The sequence below is a fragment of the Ammospiza nelsoni genome, chromosome 8, assembly GCF_027579445.1.
Source record: "Ammospiza nelsoni isolate bAmmNel1 chromosome 8, bAmmNel1.pri, whole genome shotgun sequence".
In the NCBI taxonomy this organism is placed as follows: domain Eukaryota; kingdom Metazoa; phylum Chordata; class Aves; order Passeriformes; family Passerellidae; genus Ammospiza; species Ammospiza nelsoni.
This window is the reverse complement of record NC_080640.1, coordinates 38,253,658-38,277,265: the sequence shown is the minus strand read 5'-3', so window position 1 is coordinate 38,277,265 and position 23,608 is coordinate 38,253,658. Positions and strand designations below refer to the sequence as shown.

The window sequence follows — 23,608 nt, the reverse complement described above, 5'->3', positions numbered from 1 at the left end:
GGCATTAACCAGCCCCAGAGTCAATCCCTGCTCCTCGTGCCCGGCAGGAGCCGAGAGTGCAGTGCCCCGGCTGCTGGGAGCGGGCACAGCTCTGGAACGGCTCCGCTGCCGCTCGTGGGGCTGCTGCGAGCCGAGGCTCGGGGCTCGGGCTGCTCTTGGTGTGGTGCAGGGACAGGACAGGCTCCGGGGCTCGGTCACTTCCTGGGGCTGCAGCGAGCACACTGCCCATGGCACAGCCCAGCTCCCGGGGCTGCAGTGAGCACAGATTGCCCATGGCACAGCCCAGCTCCCGGGGCTGCAGTGAGCACACTGCCCATGGCACAGCCCAGCTCCCGGGGCTGCAGTGAGCACACTGCCCATGGCACAGCCCAGCTCCCGGGGCTGCAGCGAGCACAGATTGCCCAAAGCACAGCCCAGCTCCCGGGGCTGCAGTGAGCACAGATTGCCCAAAGCACAGCCCAGCTCCCGGGGCTGCAGTGAGCACAGATTGCCCAAAGCACAGCCCAGCTCCCGGGGCTGCAGTGAGCACAGATTGCCCAAAGCACAGCCCAGCTCCCGGGGCTGCAGTGAGCACACTGCCCATGGCACAGCCCAGCTCCCGGGGCTGCAGCGAGCACACTGCCCATGGCACAGCCCAGCTCCCGGGGCTGCAGTGAGCACACTGCCCATGGCACAGCCCAGCTCCCGGGGCTGCAGTGAGCACACTGCCCATGGCACAGCCCAGCTCCCGGGGCTGCAGTGAGCACAGATTGCCCAAAGCCCAGCCCAGCTCCCGGGGCTGCAGTGAGCACACTGCCCATGGCACAGCCCAGCTCCCGGGGCTGCAGTGAGCACAGATTGCCCAAAGCCCAGCCCAGCTCCCGGGGCTGCAGTGAGCACACTGCCCATGGCACAGCCCAGCTCCCGGGGCTGCAGTGAGCACACTGCCCATGGCACAGCCCAGCTCCCGGGGCTGCAGTGAGCACACTCTGTCCAAAGCTCAGCCCAGCTCCCGGGGCTGCAGTGAGCACAGATTGCCCATGGCACAGCCCAGCTCCCGGGGCTGCAGTGAGCACACTGCCCATGGCACAGCCCAGCTCCCGGGGCTGCAGTGAGCACACTGCCCATGGCACAGCCCAGCTCCCGGGGCTGCAGCGAGCACACTCTGCCCAAAGCCCAGCCCGGGCAGGTGTCAGCTCCTCCTCCCAAGATGGAGCCCCAGCTGTTCCCAGGGAGGGAGGAGGCGCTGCTGAGCCGCGCATTTCGCTCTCTGCCGTGCCCACACTAACGGGCTCCTGCCAGTGCACCTTTCCTCCACCTCACTCTTAAGGTTCTTCTCCTGCAGTTGAATTATCTCTGGTGCTACCCCTGCCACTTGGGAAACACCTCAGCTTCCCTGGCAACAGAGCAAGAGCCCCCTAATTCTGCAGTGGAACAACGGTTCAAGTGGTTAAGGACTCATTTCCCCTCCCCTTCATAGCCAGTGCTGGGAAAGGTTCCTGTGCCAGTTGCCCTTTGCAGCTCCTCCACTCCCTCTGACACCCAGCCACCGTCTCTGGTGAAATAAACTCCATTCTCCTCTCTCCCACAAGAAGACATTTATTACAGATATAACACAGTACTAGCAAAACAGGTGACAGACTTGCAATACCCAAGATCACATTTGACATTTTAAGGGAGGCATTGAGGACAAAGCAGTTAATTTGGGAGATCACACTGGCTCAGAAGAATAAATACCTTTTTCCATTACACATCAGGTATGTTAAGTGTCTTCAAACAATAATTTTCTTACATATCTTACATGTCACAAATGCACAGAAAGTTTTATCACCGTGTTTGGGTTGTGTGTTACTGAAAAGGTATTGGGCCTATAGACCTTTTAGAGATCTTGGCTTCCAATGAGCTCCTGTGTAGAATGGTTTTGCAAACCTTGAACAAGTACAGACAAATCAGCTCTCTGCAGTGAAAAAAATGCTGAACCGTGTTTAAATACAATAAATTCAAGAAAGAAAAGAAGTAATTTGCTTCCAAATCCCCCACTCTTCCTAAAGCATGTTTGCTAAAAAGATCAGAAGTGAAAAGCATTGAATGAACCAGTATTTGACCTGTGTGGTGTTAGCTCCAAGCTGTGCTGTTTGTTAGGCTGGCAGGTACAGGTGTGAAATGCAGGCTCTGAGCACCACAGCAGGGTGGGAACCAACGCGGCCACGGCTGCTGTGGGGGCGCAGAGGGGCGCTGCCCCTTCACAGCTGGGCATGTGCTGGGGTGCTGCCCCTTCACAGCTGGGCATTTGCTGGGTGCTGCCCCTTCACAGCTGGGCATTTGCTGGGGTGCTGCCCCTTCACAGCTGGGCATTTGCTGGGGTGCTGCCCCTTCACAGCTGGGCATGTGCTGGGTGCTGCCCCTTCACAGCTGGGCATTTGCTGGGGTGCTGCCCCTTCACAGCTGGGCATTTGCTGGGTGCTGCCCCTTCACAGCTGGGCATGTGCTGGGGTGCTGCCCCTTCACAGCTGGGCATTTGCTGGGTGCTGCCCCTTCACAGCTGGGCATTTGCTGGGGTGCTGGCAGCAGGAGGAAGCCAGAGCAGTGACTGAGCCTGCACAGCGTTCTGCGGTGCTGCAGTTAGCACGTACAACTTACCAAAAGGGTTTAGGAAAGTAATTACCAAATAAACTAACCTACTCATCTACCCTTCTCCCCTAAACAAGTGAAAGTTTCCATTTGTTCACTAGACCAAGATTACATAGAACTGAATCAGTGTTCATAGGAGTTACAGTACAACCACCTTTATGGAACCATAGTACAACATTTTAAACCGACTGTAGTCTGGAATATGTAATACATCCTTAGGAGTAACTAGTATAAAAAGTATCAACATCAGTGGTTTGAATATAAAAATTTATTTAAAGTCAGAGTATGCAACAAATAAAACCTACAGAAAACAGATTTTCCCATCACAATCTGTTGCTTACCAAATAATATTGTGAAAACACATTCCTTCAGTCATTATAAAGTTCTTAAAATACAAAAGAAATTAAATTTTGTAAGAAAGTCTAGTAGACCAGAGACTGTTTCTTCCAAGATGTTTTGCAGAAGCAAGGCTATCCTTCAATACATCCCACGCCAGCCTCCTCCACCCATACTGCCTTGCCCATAGTATCCTCCACTATTTCCACTGCCACGACCTGCAAACAATTGGCACAAGGTCACACACACACCCCCCAAAGGGAGAAGAAATGGGATGGGTGACACAGAACAACTGGTGAAGGTGACAGCTCACACCACTGGTTACTGCTCTTAACCAGTGTCTGTAGCACAGAGTGCAAAGGCCCCAGAGACCGAGTCTCAGGAACCAGTGCCCCTCTTTGCCCTGTCCCCCCCAGTCACTCACACACATTTAGAGAGAACTTGTACTCACTGTATCCACCCAGGCCGTCAGGGGTTCCGTAGCCACCGCTGTAATTGCTGCCCATCCCCATTCTACCGACGGAGCCGTACCCTTGATCTGCAAAGCCAGAGAGCAACGTTACCAGCTGAACCCGTCAGCCTCGGCACAGCGCCGGCCCCGTGCGCAACGGATGCCTACCCATTCCATCTCTGCCATAGCCTCCCATTCCAGAGCCACCTCCAGCAGTGGAATTCAGGAACAGCTCAATATACCGATGCTCTGTAGGAAGCAAAAAGCCTCGGTTTGTTTTGTTGTCCAGACCAGAAGCAGAGGACCAGAGTAACCCCCAGCCCCTCGCAGGCAGCAGGCCACAACCAAGGGAGTCTGGAACATGGAAACGGGGAAGGCTCGGGATGGATGCGCTGCCCCCAGCCCTGCAGGAGCCCGGCCCAGCAGCACCAGCGAGCGCGACACTCACGCATGTGATTCTTATCCTTGGACATGGCAGCCACTGCGTCCTCGTGGGTCACAAACTCCACATCTGCCTCTCCTGTGGCTCTTCCATCTGCTCCAATGTCAATGTGAACTCTTATAGGGTTCAATGGGGAGAAAAACTAGGGAGAAAACAAATTCAAAACCAATCACGTTAACTCGAGGCAGGTACTTGTTGTCCATCTGCATGGTTAGTGGTGCGCTGCTTTAATTCAATGCCATCCTGGCACACAGATTTACCTACTCACTTCTCAAGCAGTACTTGGTGGTTGTGGGACACTCAGCATGGGCCAACCTACGTTTACAACCCATTGTTACTGCACAGCTTGGAGAGCTGCAGAGCCCGAGGAGCTTTCTTTGAATGCACAGACACAAACAACTCCTGCCCACACACTCTGCTCCGAGCAGCACAGTTAAATGTGATGGCATCCTGGACAAGAAAATCATCAGCTGGTTTCCATTTGGCTCTGCTCTTCCAGACTTCTCAAAGCAAGGATGCATTCATGGAATTCAAGAGAAGCTCTGCTCTCCTCACTGCCCCAGACCTAAGCCTGACTTTTAGCCCTTGCTGTCACAGAGCTTTACCCTAAATGGAACAATCAAACTGGCACAAGAAAATCCACCTCCATTTAAGTAAACCAACCCACCCACAAAAGCAAACAAGAACGGAGCTCTGCATATGTAATACACAGGTGCCACTGGCAAGACAGCCTCTCTAAAGATGTGCTATGTTTAAACCAGGCCCTGTATCCCAAGAAAACCTTTTCCCACTACAACACATCTGCACTGACTCCAGAATGCACTCCCAAGATGCTGCAGATGCACCTCTCCCTGCCACCCTGATCTCTTACAAGAGGGATCTTACAGTCCTCTCCAAGCCAACACAGCCTGCCCACCCTGCCTCTCCTGAAATAGTCTCAGAAAGGCCAACAAACAAATATGCAAAATAAGCAATTTAAGTTTCACACCTTCTGTCATTTTGACAAAGTCAGATAAGCTTAAAAAAAATCCCTAAGGCCTTAAAATGAGGATACTGATTACAGCAAGTGTTGTCTCTGCAATCCATCTTTCATGGAAACGAACGAGCAGAGAGTGCAGGGATTAATTTAAATATAGCTTTGCTGACTTCCCTGGTAATCCCACCTCAGACAGCAGCTCTATACAAGCTGGTTGAGTTTGTGCAGCTGTAGCAGTGAGTGGTTTGAGAAGGCTCCCCCAGGTGGGCTGGGACAGGCAGGGACATGCACGCTGCTGGCAGCAGAAGCCCTTTCCCCCGTGGTACTTACGTTAGCAATATCGTTTTCCGTGGCTCGGAAAGGCAGCCCTCTCATGTGAACAAAATGACCTCCACCATGGAACCCCGACCCTGCATCTCCAGCTCCATAGCCATGGCCTCCCATGCCTATTGGAAAACCCAAACCAAAAAAACCCACACACCTCTAAGATCATGGAAAGCCAAAAGTCATCGCTACTCTTTTTCTGAAAGCACTTAAACATACCAGTGAATGCATGGTGTTTACACTTCCCCTGTATCAGCCCAAACCTTAGCCACAAGCCCTGCTAAGCCATCTATTTCCCTTTCCTTAGGACTGCCCAGGCCCCTCCCCTGTTTACAGCCTCCTTTACCTAATGGCAGAACGAAACTATTATCTCTGTCTTGCCACTCAAGTAACAGGGAACCTTTGGAGACAAACTATGAATTTGTTTTACCTCTCCCATCCCTCATCCTGTCGTCATAGCCGTCGTTTCCGTAGCCATAGTTATTATAGCCACCATAATCATCAAAGCCACCATACCCTGTGCATGGAGAGAGGAGAGGAGAGGAGCCATCACACCACTGCTCACAGCTCACACAGCACTCAGCGCTGCAGGCTCTGGGCAGCCAGCACTGTGCAAACAGCCTCTGACACTGCCAAACCTGCGTTTCTCAACACGGTGCACGAGTGCATTGTTTTATGTAACACACACTGGAACATGCAAATGGAAAGGTCTGATTCTAATGAAAATAGCTCCCTCATTATTAACATTCATCTTAAATACTCGGCCACATGTTTTGATACGTTACAATTTTTTTCCAGATAAATACATCCAACCAAACGGGCATTACAGCTACTGCCGTTTCTTATTTCTTGACAAGTATGTCAGAAACATGAACTGCCAAGAGAACCTGTGTTCATTAGATGAACATACCACCGTCATATCCACCACCTCCTCGACGCATTCTGTCATACATACTTCCACGCCCAGCTCCATAATAACCCCCTCTTCCTCCCAATGGTCTATCATATGGTCCAGGCCGCTGTTGTCCCATCATTCTTCTTGGCATGTCAGAGAATCCTCTGATTTCGCTCTTACTACTTTTGAAGATTTCAATGTATCTATTGAGAGAGGATTTTCAAGGCACCAGTAAGAACACAGGCAGGAGCAGTCTGAACTTCACAAAAGGTCACACTACATTTTCTAGAGCCAAACGTACAAGCCAATAGCAGTGACTAGAAATACCATACAACTTAAGTTTCTCCTCAAAACTGTAAGAATCTTAAGTGTATTTTAAAAAACCCACTTTAGAGTGGCAAAAATTACTACGTGAAAGTTCTAGCTGTACAAATTAAGCTTAAAACATGTCTTTCCAGTATGAGAAACATACTGTTGAAAAACAATGGCTGTAGCAGCATTTATCACAAATTACCCTACATGAGCATGATTGAAACAGTTTTCTGAGTTTAGCAAACTACCCGGTGCAATACTGTCTCCCCCACCCCCCAAATCTACCGTATTTCCCAAGTTAACTTAGGATCAGTTACAAAAATTCTTAAAAACAGCCAATTCCCCAATGGTCCCCAACCCCCCAAAAGCATTACTGACCCACAACCCCCAAAAAAGAAAGATTTAACACCATCCCAAACTCTCCATCCCCACCTGTGCCCTATTCTTTCCTTGTGTTTCCCCAGAGCATTTTCTGCTATCTCCTTTGAAGCAAACTGCACGAAGGCCTCCCCTGTGCTTCTCCCCTGGTAGTCCAGCGTCAATGTTATCCCATTTGGCACGATTTCCAACCCTTTAACCCAAGGACAAATAACCCCGTCAAGGGGAACAGTGTTAAAGGCTGAAACATTCCCATCTGTAGCAAATACTTAAAGCATATCTAAACAACAACAACGAAAAAGAAAACCACCTCGTTTCCCCCATCACCCAACAATACAAGCCCACGATCTTTGCATTAAACATTAACGGATTTAGCCGTACTTTTCTCTTTAGACGATACAAAAATGCAACCACCTAAGTTACACGAAGAAAACATAGCTACCAATCAAGCAATTTAACTGATCCAAATACTAACATTCAGGTTACCCCCCTGTGGCAAGGTATGCTTCCCACCTCGACAAAATCAGGTACATTTTGTGTTCTACTATATCTACGGTTATCTGTGCTTCATTTACAGGGCATAAATCTTAAATTAGATAAATTGATTTAACACAATCCCTCCCCATCCACCCCATTAACAGCTATTAAACATGTACAAAACACCGTGTAAAACATACAAAAAACTCTAAAGAAACCCACTACGCTTCGACTATACTGGAGGTACCTTGGAAAAACTGAACAATCTCTTCTTTACTGCACCCAAATGGGAGGCCTCGGAGTCGTACCACTGTTCCGTCATTGGTTGTATCATTGGGCCCATTGTGTTTTCCACTCCAGTCCATCTTTAATTTAATTTAAATCCTAGGAAAAAAAAGAAAAAAACCAACAAAACAGACATAAAAAAAACCCTGAGTTTCCGTCAGCGCTTAAGTCCCGCCCTAAAAAAGAAATCTGGTAAGACTTTATTTTGAAAACACGATGGATCACGAGCTTTATTTCTGCTGGGGACTGGAAGCCGGGTATCCAAGCCCAGGCCAGCGGGATCTCAGCCCGCACCGCGTGGCCGGCGGGCGGCACGTGGGCAGCCCGGCACATAAAGCTCGCCATTTACTCCGAGCACGCTGCGCATCCGCTCCCCAAAGCCCCGTGCGCTTTGTTTTTACGGCTGCTTTTCCCCTGCGGCACAGCAGCTGAGGAAGGGGCCGGAGGCGCAAGGCCGTTCTTTGTCTGCCCTCAGCCGGGGCCGTGTGCGTGACTGGGCCGGCTGCGGGGGGGCACCGCCGCCGTCCCACAAAGGGAGCCGCCACGGCCGCCCCGGCAGGCGCGGAACCGCCGCGCTCCCGCCGCCCGCCGCCCTCCCGGGACCGCGGCCCTGACCCCCGTCCGCTCCCCGCCGCCATTTACCGCGCCTCCCCGGGGCGCCCGCCGCTCGCCCGCCGCGCCCCCCGCCGCGCCCCGCTGCCCACCTCTAGCCTCGGAGGTGCCGCGCTGTGCCGCCCGCCCCGCCCGTGCCCCTCACCGCCGCAGGAACCCCGGCCCGCCGCTCTCCCGGGGCCGCTGCCGCCGCCGCCCTCGGCTCCACCGCTCAAAATGGCGGCCGCGATCGGGAACGAGGCTCCGCACCGCCTCCCCCTCCCCCTCCCCCGCCCACGGGCGCGCGCCGGGCCCGACCCGGCCCCGGCCGGGCCCCGAGCCCCCGCCGGCGGCGCCTCCGCCCGCCGAGCCCCCCGGGCGGGCCCCGCCGCCGCTCGCCCGGCCCGCTCGCCCTCTCCGCTCACCGCGAGCCTCTCGCGCACCCCTGGCTGTTGCCGTGCCCCGGCAGCCGCTCGCGCCGGGCAGGACGCGCCTCTCGCTCTGCGCCGAGCCGTGCGGCGGGCCCACAGCTGCGCAGCGCCCACGGGCAGCACGGGAGCGTCCGGGCCGCGCGACTATCGCGATACCCGCGCCGCGCGCCGCCTCACACCCGCCTGGGCGGCTCCCGCGCACGCGCCGCTCGCGGGGGAAGAGCGGGGGGGGGGGGGGGCAGGGGGAGGGTGGAAGGGAGCGACTGCGCATGCGGAGTAGGGGAGGGGGCGTTCCGCCTTTGCCTCTCGCCGCCTCCTGCGCTGAGGGGCCGCCCGGGCGCGTGCGCGCTCCTCCCTCGGTCACGCGGCCGCCGCCGCTCCTTTTGGCGCCAAGCGGGAGCGCGCGCGGCCAGGAGCGGGGGCGGGGCGCGCGTGCCCGGGCATCCCCGCGCGGCGCCGCCGTCCCCTCACGCCCGCGCCGATGGCGGCTGCTGCGCTTGTGCTCTGGAGCTTGTGTCTCGCTCAGCGTGTCCCTCCCCCTCGGCGCGGCTTTGGGAGGCACTGAGGATGAGGAAGGCTGCCCGCTGTGGGCGCACGCCATGGCTGCTCCCCACATCTCCTCAGCAGAGCTGCCGGCCCGGGCGGGATCCCGCCTCCCTCAGTGCGGGACACGCCGGGCCGGGCGCTGTGGGGAAAGGGCGCGCTGAGGCGTTCAGGGGCTGGCGGCGAGGCAGGTTAAATGTGTGGTTTAGGTTAAAAAAAGGATAATAAATCAGTGCGGAGCGCCAGGGCGGTAGGAAGTGACGGGATGGGCCCGCTGGCCCCGCCTGCCTCAGCAGAGCTCTAACTCGGAGCTCTGCTGGCCGGGGTATAACAGGTCACAGAGCGCCTGGCCGAGCGCAGCCTGCGGCTAAACTGTGCACACCACAATGCAGATTCCCATTTTTACGGTTGATGCATTTACAAACCGACCGTTTTCTGGAAATCCTGCGGCAGTTTGTCTGCTTGAAAATGTAAGTTTAAAAAACCCCAACTGCTTTTTGAGGTACTGCAATGACATTCGCCGTTCTGTACTTGGCCTGAGCACTCAGCACTGCGTTAGACTTGCTTTCTTTACTCGAGACTTCGGTTTTTTAGACCATGGGACAAGAATACTGAGAAATCAGCAAAGGAGTGCTTTTTTTTTTTTAATTCATCAAAACGATGTCATACAAGACAATGTTTGAAGTTTTTGTGGGCTGTTAACATGTTAAGGGACAAACTGGATTTGAGTTAAGAGAAATGCCTTAATTTCCTCAAGAATAATTCAGAGTAAAAGTTCTGAAGAATTAAGAAGGATTCACAGTGAGCTCCGAAAAGTAACGCTGTAAAACAGAATCAGTGCTCAGCTCAGGGGTTTGATTTTGGTGTGGGTTTTCTCCCTTTTCTTCTTGAATTTTTCCTCTTTCTCTGGATAGAAGAAGAGCAGGTGCAGACGTCGATCTGAGTCTTTCACCATTAGTGTGTTGGGTTCAGCTTTAGCCAAGTTTAAACAAGCAACCAGTTTTTATTACTTCAGTGTTGGATGGTGGTTTTGGTGCAGTTGACAGTAGTTATCCTCCTCATCAGGGTGTTGTGAACAGTTGGTGCTAATTGGTACCAATTTCCAACAAAGATAATTATTAAGATGGATCAGAAATTTACAGGCCTTGTGTTGTTTGCATAGTAACTCCTGATAAAAACTGTAAATATGAAAATATATGTAGAGTAGCCAGTGGCAACAGCTCGAAATGCCAACATGAATCCTTTCTAGAGTTTCTAAGTCTGTTTAAATTTCATATAACATTGCCTACTTACCAGGTCAGCCAAAGCTATGACTGGGAATATCTCTCCTCAGGCTTATTTTTGGCCCCATAAAATCTAAATACTCTCAAAATTATCTCTGTATTAAAATTATGAGCTTCTAATTTCATTTTTTAGTATTAATTTTACTTTATTACATCAAGATATCATGAAGCTACCTTACTTGCATGACTTTGGGATGCAGATGTTTAAATTTTTCTCCAGTTCCTGGAAGTAAAGGGTTTAGTGTGAAGCTAAAGCCGAGATCCTAATTCAACATTTTATTCTAAGATTGAAGGAATTGTGATGCAGCCATGCAAAACAACTGTTCTCTGCTCCCTCCAGAGTCTCAGCAGATGCTTTACAGAAAAAAAAAGCAGGAGAAATAAATGCAAGAATGGCAAAACCTGTCCTCTCTGTGTCTCAGAGGTGCCACAGGATGGCAGTGTTTCAATAAAGTTCCGTGCCATTAAAAAGAAAGGTTGTTTTAATAACGTTTTTACTGGTCTTTGTCCTGGTCCGGGACCTTTGCAGTAAGTGGCAGAACTCTTCCTGGGATAGAGGGAATGTAACTGTGCTGTGGAATGCGAGGATGTTGTTTAACCGTGCAGAATTCAGTCTGCAGGCGCAGCCCTAGTGCCCCGATCAGTTGCTGGTTATTTTGTAGCCGTGGTGTGGGATTTTGGCTGAAAAGGGTTAGTTGTTGAAGGAAGTAATTCGGGTTTAAAGGGCACGTTTTTATCTCAGAGGCTCAACCTGACCAGGCCACTTCAGCACTTTGTTTCGCTTGAGTTTCAGGATTTGAAAGATTAGATTCTCAAACCTGGCCAGTCAGCACAGCCATGAGGAAAGAGCAGTGGAACGTGGGCCAAGGAGAATGTTGTACAATCCCTGGCCTTGGGTGTCCTGGGATCAATGTCCACTGCCTTAAATCACAGGCACTTTGGGAGCCCCAGCTGTTTCATTTCTTCTTTTTTTCTCCAATTTGTCTCTTCTCAGCTCCTATATTGTCCCACTTAAAGTCTTTTTTACTCTCAGAGATTATTGTGAATTAAAACTGAATCCGTGTTTTTTTTATGATAGAAAATTGTCTGTGTTTGACAGAAAGTTTGATTCTGCACTTTTTGGCCTTTTCTTGACTGGATTTGTTATGTCTTCCCTAGGACCTGGATGAAGATTTGCACCAAAAGATTGCAGCAGAAATGAACCTTTCAGAAACAGCTTTCATCAGAAAACTGAAACCTGGAGATGACTTCACCAAAAGTTAGTGGTTCTGCTTACAAGAAAGCATCAGACCAATGCAGAGTTCATTCAGAGCCACTCTGGGGGTTCATTTCCAGCTGAATCAGTTTGCTGGGTCTGCTCTCTTGGCAGTTGTGGGGTGGCCTGGGCCAGGGGGCTCATCCCCTGCTCTGGGCTCAGATTCCAGGCTAAGGAGTCACATTTGTCATCTTTGTTCTTTGGTGGATTGTTCAGGGACCAGGCTTTTGTACAGTCTCTGTCATTAAAAATACTGAGGATAGTAGTGACTACAATTGCTTGCTCCTGTTAATAAATTGGAATTTGTTTTAGGGTTAGGCTACTTGCTTGGAGCAGGAAGTTACAGTACTTTTCATTTTTCATGTTAGCCCTTTGCCAGTATGTTTATCATGCTTATTTTCAATCCCCCATCTCTGCCATCACACAAAATGGCAGCTTCTTTGTCATGACAGTGCTTTGGTACTGATGGGCTCTTTGTGGCCTCAGCCCCACACAGCTGCCCAGGGTGCACAGTTCTTCATTTTCTTTTTCACTTGTTGTGTTTGTATGGTAATTATTCGCTTGAAATGCATGTGCAAGAGTTACAGGAAACAAAGTATCGTACGTGTGTGTTACAGTTTTTTTAAACTGCAAAGAGAAATATGATTTCTATAGTGAAGTGAAGGGTAGAGGCTTTGCCAGACTTAACTGGTGGTTTAAGCAAGATAATTCATACCTGAGCTAACTGCAGTACAGGCTCTGTTACACCAACAAAACCATCCGTGGCCTCTAAACTGCAACCTGGCCTCCAGACCATGACTCTGCCTCTGTAGGATCTCCTAATACAGACATGGAGGCCTTGTCTTCTAAATAATTCCTGTCCAGGACAGGGGAAAATCTGTGCAGCATGCAGAGGTTGTTGGCCTGGTTCAAAAGGGATAGCTTTTCTGAAAACTCAGTGTGAAACCGGTACCTGGAGGTGTGTTTAGGACCCAAGGAAGTGTGTTTAGGACCAAAACTGGTTGTAGCATGCATTTTGATTAACTGAAACATCATCACTTTATTTATATATTGAGGTAAAATTAAGATCTGGACTTCTTCCACTTAATAAACTTTATTTTTCCAAGGTTCCTGCTTTGGGCTCAGATGGTTCACCCCAGCCAGTGAAGTTCCTCTCTGTGGTCATGCTACTCTTGCATCAGCTGCTGTGTTGTTTCATGTACAAAGTAGGTTTACAACCTATCTATTTCTATAGTTTTTTAGAGCGTTTACTCCTAATTAACATCTCTGGTTTTTAAGACAAAGGCAATTAAGCATTCAGAACATCTGTAGGACACAACTGGAGGTACCCTGGGTATCTTTCACTGCTGCTGTGTAGTTCCAAGGCTGTGGTGTGATGCCTGCCCTCTGACTGCCATGCCCTGCTGTTACTCTGGTTTAGGAAAGGTGCTAAATATGCAAATGTCATCTGGGAGAGGCAGAGAGGATTTGATGAATAGGGAATATTGCTCTTTCTGTTAAAAGGGCATTCCCATTCATTCTAGGCAAATGCAGGAGTGATTCCCTGACAATTGCTGTGTTTATTAGCCTCAGCAGATTTATTGAGTTAGTTGGGAACTTTGCCCAGAATACAGTGTTGCTCTAGATATACTTGAGCTGCATAACTAACTTTTTCTGAATGTACTGAGCTACTCTTAGGGCTATGACAATTTGGATTAAAATTATACTGTTTGATAATGTTGCAATGTTCTCTCTCTAGAAAATACAAACTCAGTTCTCACGTTTGTGACTCTGAGTGGGGAATTAAAGGCCAGACAAGTGAAAGATCATATTGTCCTGGACTTGCCACTTTACACAGCCTACCCCCAGGTTAGTCAACATTTTATTCAGGACAGGCTTTCAAGGAAAGCCTGTGTATGTCAGTATATGTGTCTGTCTGTATTTACGTAGATACATACATATATATTGCATTTTTTACAGTGTGTGTTTGTTTTTTTTCTTCAGGAACTTAAGGAAGTAGAAGAATTAATAAAGGTAAAAGAAAAATCCATCAGCAATTTATAATAGCTTTGCTTATTTTTTATGTATTAAAATGGTTAAAAATGGTGACAAGGCACTGCTTGATGTGCTCCTGAATTGGAAACACCAGACTTCAAAGCTCTCAGTAATGAGTCAGTGGGTCAGGGAATGGAGTTCTCCAAAGTGCTGCAGCTTGCAGCTGAACCCATGTCTCCCATTTCCATTGACCAAAGTGTCAATATTTATTTCAATGGCATTTTCAGCCTTTTGTGTGCATAAGAGGGCAGTCTGTGTCCTTGCCCTCCTCTAGGTCCTGGATTCCTTCCCAAATTGACGTGTTTGGGACTTGTAACTCCCCCATATCCATTCCAACACTCGGTGCACTTGCTTTTCATGCTTGCACGTGCTTGAGGGTTGCATGGTAGACCTTGCATGAGCCCTCTTCTAGCAGGGAAGGTGCTCTGCAGCAATGCTAAGGGAATAACATTTCGTGTCCAAGTGCTGATGGGTTTCCTGGCCCTGCATTCCCCCAGGCAGCTGTTGGTGACATGAGTGTCCAGGACATCCGCTACTCTCCCGACACAAAGAAGCTCCTGCTCCGCCTCAGTGACACCTATGACAGGTACATTGCCCTCTTTAATTGTGTTAATCTGGAGTGCATACACTGGGCTGGCCTCTTTATCCCTTACACACCAGGCTCTTCTGTCTAGTTTTAAATCAGGTGCAGGTTAGAAACCTCTGATTTAAGTTTCTGTGTGAAGTGGTTATTTTATCTTGTAACGTGAGCTTACTGAAGCTGCAAAGCTGAGTGAGGTCATTGTGAAATCTGTCCTCAAGAGAAGGAGCTGTAGGAAACAGATTTTAATGATTTTTCCCATCCATCTGAGTCTAAAGATGGGAAGTTGGGATTCCTGCTTCAGTTCAGGGCACATTGGCAGAGTGCCAGGGATTCTTCCTTCCCTGGGTCTGTAATCTGCTTACAGCACCATAAGTGGCTTTAGAGAGAGAATTCCAATTCAAATTATTCCAAAGCATTTGGTAATCTCATCTGAACTTCATTGTTAATTCAAGTATGATTTAGGTATATACTGCTGAAACATAACTTCTTTAATCAGCCAAATTACTATTATTACAAACTTGAAGTTTGGCCTAACTAATGGTTAAAGTCTGGAGTACTGGGAAAAAGAAATATTCTCAGCTGAGTATTTATAATTTCACTCTTTCAGACTGTTTTGTTGGGAAGCATCAGGCAGGTGTAGACTGCTTTAGAATGCCATGAAAACCTGAATGATGTTAGTTATTTGCCTGCTCTGAAAGGAGGTGGAGCACTGGGTACATTCCATAGTGAGGAAGAATTCTTTCAATGATTCAAATGTTGAAATGTTGAAACAAGGTGAATTTTTGGTTTTTTTTGGTGGCTGATATTTCAGGATGCTCTGTTTTCAGAGATAAATAGGAAACACATGGCTCGATGTTTCTTCTCTGCTCATTCAGAGTGTATGAGGTTCAAGGTGATTTTTCTGTGAAATACCATTGTGAGGACAATGCCAGGGGTCTAGGCTCCTCTAATATTTTAGGGCTGGATTTGAATTGTAGAGAAGATGATTCCATAGCTTTACTTTTCTTTTCAGTACTTATATTCATGTAAAATGAATTATGGGCTAATAAATTTTCAAAATTATATTCAAGGTCTGTGTTGGAAAACTTGAAAGTGAATGCACAACACTTTTTGTCAGCTGAAAAGACAGGGAAATTGAAGGGACTCATACTCACTGTCAAGGGAAATTCCAGTGGAAAAGGCCATGATTTTTACTCCAGATATTTTGCACCTTGGGTTGGAGTTCTGGAAGACCCTGTTACAGGTATGTGTTTCTATCATGAGCAGCTCATACTTTTTGTTTCAGTTCAATTCAAAGGTTCTTATTCAGATTCCTTAATCTCTTTTTGTACTTTGGAGTCTCTTATAAATTTCTGGTTTATATGGATAGCAGGAGTGCTCATTAAAATAAAAACTTTTATGGCTGAGGCAGACTCATTCAGAAAAAATCAAATCAGCTTCTTACAGATATTCTTGTGTCTTTTTCAGTATTACAATTAGATAAAAGTGAGAGTCTGGCTCATTACTGAATGAGTGTTGCAGTGGAAATTTCTATCCTCTTCTGGTGGTGTTCTTTTTTTGTGGTGCTTTGGATTTTTGTTTGGGTTCTTTTGCAATGCATCTCAGCTGAGATCTTGCCTAGTTTCTGCCCCTGCTGGTGTTCTCAGGCCTGAGGGAGCTCAGCTGGCTGCCTGTTAGGGCAGCAGGGCATGTTCCTGCCTGTTCTGACATTGCACTCTCTGTGTTGGATTGCTGCAGGATGCTGTTCATGCTCAGGTGCCATTTCATTATTAGTCTGCTGAGAACTGTAGCTAATGATGATGCCCTCACCTAGCAAGATTTCCTTTGGAGCTGGAGGATGTGGCAGTAATACTGCTTTACCATAAATGGAAATGATAAACTCTAAAGTTCTGTCTGCTGTGCAGACTCTTAGGTTTTTTCACCCTAAACACACATGGCACTTGATTTATGATATTTACATTTTGACTATGCTTACTCTGTAAAGTAGTGATTATAATTTAATTCTGTACTTTGTTTTCCAATTTCTTTTAAGGGTCTGCTCATGCTGTTTTAAGCAGCTACTGGTCAGAGCAGCTGGGGAAGAAAGAAATGCTTGGTAAGAGAAACTGTTTTATTGCAAAGCTGTCCATTTGTATAAATCTACTCACTAGAAAAGAGAAGGTTGTATTACTACTGCAATCCAAACCATAGCAATAACTCCCTGTCCCTTTTCCTCAAGATGAGTAGAATATTAAGTAATATTTTGTGTGTGAGGTAATCTTTGAGAAATTGCTTTCTTTCCTATCCACCACCATGACACATCATGCCCCAGGGAGTTTGAAGTGCTGGTTTCTGGATCACAACTCTCTGCTGTCAGTTTTTGATCTTGGCTTTGGGGTTTTACTTCTCATGACCTTGCATCATACCTGAAGCTTGGGGAAGCTCAGGGGATGTTTGTGTTTGGTTCAGTCAGTGAGATATGCTTGTTAGGTCACATCTTTGTTACTAAGCAGGAAACCCAAGAGCGCGGTGGAAAGAAGCCAAGAGAAGCTGTTACCATGTGCCAGTGCTGTGGGAGGGGTTTGGGTGACTCCTTGCTTCTCCTGTTCCTGCTGCTTTGCCAGAGAACAGGACAAGAGAAGCAACACAAAATACACTCATCCCCTACCTGGTTCCCAAGAGGGGACAGGGGGCAGTTCTGCACGCAAACCTTTGGCCACATTTAGTCTAGGGCAGAGGCTGGGTACTTGATCTAATAAAGTGCTTTGTCCATAAAAATAAACACTCTTCCAAACAAACAGCTAGCCTGAATATAAGCCTTTCTGTATTGGGTCAAACGAATCTCAGAATGGATTTTCTTGAGGATGGGAAGTCTTTAAAGGCTCCACCATGAACAGGACCTGCTCCACCATGGACCAAAGGAAAGATTTAATGTTCTGTCCCAAAGATCTTGTATTCACATTTACACCACACAATATCTGTGAGTAATTAAGTAATGCTGGGGGGAGGTGGGGGGGAATCTCAACATGTTTTCTGAAGATGAAAAACTGCCTTTGGTAATGTGTCCTTTAGGACTGGCTGTTTCTCAGAAGCTTTTGACATTTCTGGATGTTAATGTGGGACTGAACCTCCCCATACCATCTATAGACACTGCTTCTTTAAGTACTCAAATAGGCTGCAATTCTGTCTGTACTTATAATTCACACTTTCTGCCTGTTTTGCATTTTCTTGTATTTTCTATGTACTGTCCCTGTTGTGCTTTTAGAGAAACTAGCTCAAGCAGCCAGGGCAACTGATACTGTCATCAGCTTCTCTAATGTGTTCAGCACAAAAACAGTCCTGTCTGTCCACAAGATAGGTTTGTGTTGTTTGAGGGTTTTTTCATGCATATTTCATGCAGATATGTCCTCAAACTTCTTCTGTGTTAGAAATCGTGCAGAACTGTTTTAAACAGGACCAGTTGATGTATGTTTATGAGAAATAACTTTTCCTTTCAGGTGTCTGTCTGAGAGGTATCAGGTAGTACTGGGCAAATTCTACTATTAATGAGATTATTTGGAAAAGATAGCTGGCATTCAAGGACATTCCATATCAGCAAGTATTAATAAATAAGAGCATCTTTGCACTTTTTAGAAACCTCTGTGGTGCCTTCTGCAATATCTGATACTTTTTATTGCAAGAATAAAGGAAGATTTCTTCCATAGAATGAAGCATCTGTTAGTTCCCAAACAGATTGCACATAAAGTAATATAAAAATGTGGAACATGAAATCTGTTGTCAGATCTCTCTGGCTATTGAGGCCTTTAGGAGGAGGTCAGCTGAAGCATCAGACTTAATTTCCTGTGTTTGGGTTCTCTTCCTACTTTTTTTAGAGTAAATTCTCAAACAACAACCACTCCCTCTAACTACAAAGAGAATTTTCCAGTACTTTTACAAGGTGAAATACTTCATGATCTTTCCTTGAAGCTGGGTCCATGTCCTTGAATTTGAGCTGCTTGTTCAGTCAGGGCTTTGTACCAGTCCTTGCCTTTCTTGCATTTGAGGAGCCTCTGCAATGTGTACAAGTTATAATCTCTCAGATGTACAGACTTCCACAGTTGCTGGAGAATGCAGTGCATAATTTGTGCGTGTATTCAGTCCTTCACTCTGCTGTCACATTTCTAAGGTAACATTTATAAACCTGCACAAGGAATTCCATACAGCCAAACCAATTAGAGAGCACTTCCCAAATTATTGTGATGACAAGGGCTTACCCACGACAGTGTTTATCTCAGTTTAACCTAGGGGAATCTTGCTACACCAGTTTACTTGGGACAACTGTATGTATTTGTGGGGAAATTTGTTTCTTTTTACTGCCTTTAACTTCTCTGATCCCTTCTGGTACAGCATTTATAGCATTTATAGCTATAAAGCTGGTACAGGTTTATAGCATTTTAGGGTTGTTTTTTGGAGGGCAGAAACGAAACAAAAATTACCACCAACATTACTAAGAACAACAAAACACATAAAGAGACGGAAGAAGTTGCTTTGTTAAGGTACAGTGAATCTACCTGTATTTAAGTTTTTGCTAATTTGAATTCTCATGAAGTCAAGAGTTTTCATTGCAGTTTTCATCTTTTACAAGTAATCTCAACACACAGATTGACAACATCAGATTTATGCACAAGTGTTACATTTCTTCAAAGGAGAGGTGTTTCCCTCCATCAATCACTAGATTTTTCCACCTTTTTTCTTAGGAAAAAAAAGTCTTGGGAGATCTTTGCTTGGCTTAAGGAACAAATACTTCTTTCAGCATTCCTCTCTAGGGTTTAGAAATGCAAGCATAATACTGATGATTTCCTAAGTGTTATTACAGGAGTGTCAGTTATTCCTGAGCTGATGGCATTCTGAAGAAAATCCATTATTCCTTCAGTTGGTTAGGCAGGGGTCATTGAGCTCCATGCAGGCTGGTGAGGAGCTCCAGAAGAAGAGGATAATGTTTGTGCAAGGCCCCCAGCTGCTGTGTGAGTGCAGGGGTGTGATGCTGTGCTATCACCAGCCTTGTGGCTGCTCCAAACTTTCCTGTGTGTCAGGTTAACCACAGAGGAGCCCAGAGCATGCTGAGCTCAGCTTTGGATTCTGTCTGTACACTTGTACATGCTTGTTTTCATAGCAGATATGTATAAAATCTGTGTACGGTGTGAAGTGCTCCTGCAAATACAGGTGTGGAATCTAAAAGGGGAGTGCACTTCAGAGATGCCTGAAGCCTCCAGAGGCACTGCTGTTAAATGAAATCCTCTAGGTACTGAAATGTTCCTGTTTACTCTAGGACATGGCATGAAATACCTGTGCTTTTGTGTGACAGAAGGAATAGATCAAGGATTATTTTCATATAAGCTTGTCTAAGAGTTTCTTTTGTGAGTTAATTTTTGTTTTCCTTCTACTTTGGAAATTTCTTCCAAAAAAGAAAAGTGAAATAAAATGGACCAATATCAAAACAATCTCAGCAATCCTGACATGAAAGAGCTAGAGTCTGGACATTTAAAGAAGAAAAAAACAAACCAAACCAACCTTTGAAGAATTGAAACAATTAGTCTCTTTTTATTTCAGTCTGCTATTGTGGAAGACCTTGGTGTGTCTCCACACCTGGCAATAATGATTGATCAATTTTAGCTGGCATGGGTCTTGTAAGAGTCTAAAATATTCACTTCAATTACTACTTGAAGCATTGCTCCATTCACAGGTGGTGTTCTGACAAGTTAAAAACAAGCCATGGTTCTATAAATGGAAAAGAACAGAAAGTATCAATCTCTAAATAGCTCGTGTTTCTGCTCGTTCAGAGTGCTTGCTTTGTCTGGGAATGTAATCTAATCAAAGAAGGGCTTTCTTAGCAGCAGTGCCTGAGAGAGAAATAGTTTCAAAGCATACAGCATGTATGGCATCAGAGAGCCTGTGCTCTGTTGGGGTCTGAATACAATCTCTACCCAATTTATAAATTGTGGGTTTGAGGGGAAGAATGTGCCCCTTAGCTTTGGACAACTTCTGGAGCAGTTGGAAGTTCATTGAGTAAGAGGACTGAACATTATTGCCTCTTCATCCCTTCGGAGCCTTTCACAAAAGCAACACTGCTCAGAACTTTCCTAAATGCCATCTGAGCCAGACCCTTTTCTGGTCAGGCAACTAGAATGAGGCTGCTGAAACGAGTTAGAGACTCCACGTGCTGGGTGAGCACCATCCCAGCTGTGTATGGCTCAACAGTCCAGACAAAAGCTGAATTCTCTAAGCAATTACAAGCAGGAGGCTGTTTGTGCTTCAGGTTTACCCAGGTGTATTCAATTATATCTTCAGGATTCTATAAATCAATATCTGTTGCATCCTGTGTAAGAATTTGGTGGCAGTTTCTGACAGCTGAAGCAGCATCTACATTTCTTTGTAGACTTTTCCCACTGCCTTTGTGAGCTTGTTACCCTTTAGCCAGGCACATTCTTTGAATGCAGTGTCAGCTTTTGGTGTCCAGTGCCAGTAAAATGGTCATTCCTTCTCATGCAGATAATGTTTGGTGTTCTTCCTCCTTTCCTCCAAAACCTGTATCCCATGAAGGGAGAATTCAGAACTTCTTAGATACATGGAAGAAACTAAATTTGCTACAACAAAGCAAACTGCCCCTCAGTGCTTGTATGAAGTAGCAGTTTTGTCAGGCTCAATAGAAAAGGTCTGGTTGGAAATACACCAACCTCAGCTGACCTTCATCCCTGAAGGCAATTCATCCATGGTGTCCCTGCTGCACTGTTGGCCCTGGTGCTGCTTGCTTTCTGAGCCAGAAGCCTCCTTCCCTGAGATTTCATGGATTTCTAAGGAATTTGTGACACACAGTGGTTGTTTAACTCTGGGTTCTTGTTTCTCTTCAGCGTTTCAGTGCTCCCGCCACCTCAGCTGACCTTCATCCCTGAAGGCAATTCATCCATGGTGTCCCTGCTGCACTGTTGGCCCTGGTGCTGCTGGTTTCTGAGCCAGAAGCCTCCTGTCCCTGAGATTTCATGGATTTCTAAGGAATTTGTGACACACAGTAGTTGTTTAACTCTGGGTTCTTGTTTCTCTTCAGCGTTTCAGTGCTCCCGCCGCGGAGGAGAGCTGAAGATTTCTGTGCGCGGTGACGGCAGAGTTGACATTGCTGGGCAAAGTGCTGTGGTGCTAAAAGGAAACCTGACTTTGTGAAAGAGCTGCCACCAGTCTCCCTCTGCTCTCACTAATCACTAATGTTACTCTAATTGTGCTGATTTTATCTCAGCTCTAGGCAGTGAATTACTGCTGTTCTCAAAATCTTTTATTACTCACTGGCTATTTTTCAAAATTGCTTGAAAGTACTTGCTTCTCATCTTCAAAATCCTTGGTATTCCTCACTTCCATCTTGCCACTTCCTATGTGCACTGACCAATGAAAACGTTCGAGTACAGCTATCTTGTTTTTCTGCCTGTAAGTGATTCTTCTCTTTATTTCCAAATTCCATGTTAAAATCCCTTACTGCATCTTGGATTAAACTGTAAGCATCTGTTTGATAATCAAACTTTTCCCATGTAGATAATTTTTCATGAAGTCTGAATTAATTTTTTAAAAAAGTATATTTTCTTGGCTATGTATTGAAATGGCAGCCATGTTCACTAACTTACTTGAATTAAAATATGAAAAAATATAAATGGTTCAGAAATGTGCCTTGTGGTTCTGGTTCTCTTTTATGAACAGTATTTTTTGAAGTCAAATGATATTGCCTTTGATCATAGCACTGCTGCTTAGTCAATACTTTTAATTAAAGGTTTAGTAGATTTAACAGATTGACCTTGTGATGCACCTAAAGCTGATTAAAATCTGAGGGGAAACTTTATTGGTTACAGCAATGTCAATTATTTTTCAAAACCTGAAGATTTTCTCCTAAACTGAAAGTTTCTTCTATAATCTTTGTGAAGTGTACTGCTTCAGATTTTGTCACCATGATGTGGTCTTTCACTGGATTTATTGGGAATATGGAACTTTCAGTGACTCTAGCTAAAACTGTTTTCTCTTTCAAGTCACCTCTGTCTTGAGCTTTGCTTTAGTTCTTTGCAATATTTCAGGGTGATGTGTTTTGAATTCAGAAGACACTCTGTGGGAACAGTTGGATGTCATATCCCATTATAAATCATCAGGAACTTAATTGTGCCAAGTTCCCGTTTTTCCATTTATTTTGAATTTTACCAGAACTTGCTAGTTACATCTTACTTAAGTCCAAGCAGCTGGACAAGCAACAGTGTGAGAATCTTCGTTTAAGTAGAAAATTCTATCTCCTGAAGCTACAAAGAGCATACCAAAAATGAGATTTAAATGCACTGCTCAGTTCAGGGCTAGGACAAGGAGTCTCCAAATGGGAATGCACGTTCTTCTCCTGCATTCAGTCTTGCTGGAGTTCACAGAATCACAGAAATTCAAGGCTGGAAGAGACCTATAAGATCATCAAGTCCAACCCATGTTCTAACTCTTCAACTAGATCATGGCAGCAAGTGCCACATCCAGTCTTTTTTTGAACTCCTCGAGGGATGATGACTCCACCACCTCACTGGGTAGATGATTCCAGTATCTGACCACTGAACACCTGCAGTTGTGGAGCTGCAGGATGATTTATACACATGGGCTCGTGATCAGGTGCAGGTCACAGCTGTGGTGGCAGCTTTGGCCCTGGCCTCCTGTGCCCACAGCTCGGGTTGTTCCCTGGGTTGTTCCCTGGATGTTCCCTGGATGTTCCCTGGGTTGTTCCCTGGATGTTCCCTGGATGTTCCCTGGATTGTTCCCTGGTTGTTCCCTGGATGTTCCCTGGTTGTTCCCTGGATGTTCCCTGGGTTGTTCCCTGGGTTGTTTCCTGGATGTTCCCTGGGTTGTTCCCTGGGTTGTTCCCTGGGTTGTTCCCCGGGTTGTTTCCCGGATTATTTCCTGGTTGTTCCCTGGATCCTTCCCTGGATGTTCCCTGGGTTGTTCCCCGGGTTGTTCCCTGAATGTTCCCTGGTTGTTCCCTGGATCCTTCCCTGGATGTTCCCTGGGTTGTTCCTGGCTGCAGGGGCTGTGCACCTTCTGGAGCAGCAGTGCTGCTGCTGCTTTCATTCTTCCTGCTGGTTTAGGCAAAGCTGAATTTGGCCCATAATCAGAGAAAAAAAGGCTTCTTTAGGAGTAAAAGTGAACTAAAGAACCAGCTATTGTTCACCCATCCACAATCAACAAATAGACAGTAAAATAATTTGTTTTACTCAAGAGGACTAATAAAGAACAAGGCCCATACATTTCAAAGAGACTTGTTATATAAATTTCCTGACCAAAGTAATATCTTTGCTGCTTAAAGCATTTTTTTTATAGTTTACTACTACTTTGTCTCTATTTCTTTTCAGGATAGAAAAATCACCAGAGCTCAGGTGGGAGGCTATG

At 46.5% G+C, this 23,608-nt stretch overlaps 2 protein-coding genes across 7 annotated transcripts; one reads left to right on the top strand and one right to left on the bottom strand.

The window, feature by feature from the left end:
• Positions 1–1,560: 1,560 nt before the first annotated feature.
• Positions 1,561–8,706, bottom strand: HNRNPH3 (heterogeneous nuclear ribonucleoprotein H3). 6 transcript variants are annotated; one of them, XM_059476884.1, is made up of 10 exons: positions 8,503–8,706; positions 7,449–7,585; positions 6,779–6,917; positions 6,050–6,237; positions 5,570–5,656; positions 5,146–5,261; positions 3,846–3,981; positions 3,566–3,646; positions 3,398–3,484; positions 1,561–3,164 (listed from the first exon to the last, which is right to left on the bottom strand). In XM_059476884.1, the coding sequence occupies exons 2-10, from the start codon at positions 7,564–7,566 to the stop codon at positions 3,088–3,090; spliced, it is 1,029 nt and encodes a 342-aa protein (XP_059332867.1). In that variant the 5' UTR covers positions 7,567–7,585; positions 8,503–8,706; the 3' UTR covers positions 1,561–3,087. The 6 variants fall into 6 exon arrangements, with proteins under 6 accessions (XP_059332867.1, XP_059332870.1, XP_059332869.1 ...); XM_059476887.1 differs by having other exon boundaries at positions 6,095–6,237; XM_059476886.1 differs by having other exon boundaries at positions 8,521–8,695.
• Positions 8,707–9,098: 392 nt separating this feature from the next.
• Positions 9,099–21,869, top strand: PBLD (phenazine biosynthesis like protein domain containing). The gene is made up of 9 exons (XM_059477105.1): positions 9,099–9,521; positions 11,493–11,592; positions 12,696–12,794; positions 13,328–13,437; positions 13,573–13,602; positions 14,121–14,209; positions 15,277–15,449; positions 16,239–16,301; positions 21,267–21,869. The coding sequence occupies exons 1-9, from the start codon at positions 9,438–9,440 to the stop codon at positions 21,377–21,379; spliced, it is 861 nt and encodes a 286-aa protein (XP_059333088.1). The 5' UTR covers positions 9,099–9,437; the 3' UTR covers positions 21,380–21,869.
• Positions 21,870–23,608: the final 1,739 nt, after the last annotated feature.

Excerpts from the sequence above, each read along its gene's own strand:
- HNRNPH3 (XM_059476884.1), bottom strand. The coding sequence starts at position 7,566 with ATGGACTGGAGTGGAAAACACAATGGGCCCAATGATACAACCAATGAC. Across the intron at positions 5,657-6,049 it reads AGGTGGTGGATATGACGGTG|GGTATGGTGGCTTTGATGAT; the intron begins GTATGTTCATCT and ends CTCCATGCACAG. Across the intron at positions 3,485-3,565 it reads CTATGGCAGAGATGGAATGG|ATCAAGGGTACGGCTCCGTC; the intron begins GTAGGCATCCGT and ends CTGGCTTTGCAG.
- PBLD (XM_059477105.1), top strand. The coding sequence starts at position 9,438 with ATGCAGATTCCCATTTTTACGGTTGATGCATTTACAAACCGACCGTTT. Across the intron at positions 9,522-11,492 it reads CAGTTTGTCTGCTTGAAAAT|GACCTGGATGAAGATTTGCA; the intron begins GTAAGTTTAAAA and ends TGTCTTCCCTAG. Across the intron at positions 15,450-16,238 it reads TCTGGAAGACCCTGTTACAG|GGTCTGCTCATGCTGTTTTA; the intron begins GTATGTGTTTCT and ends ATTTCTTTTAAG.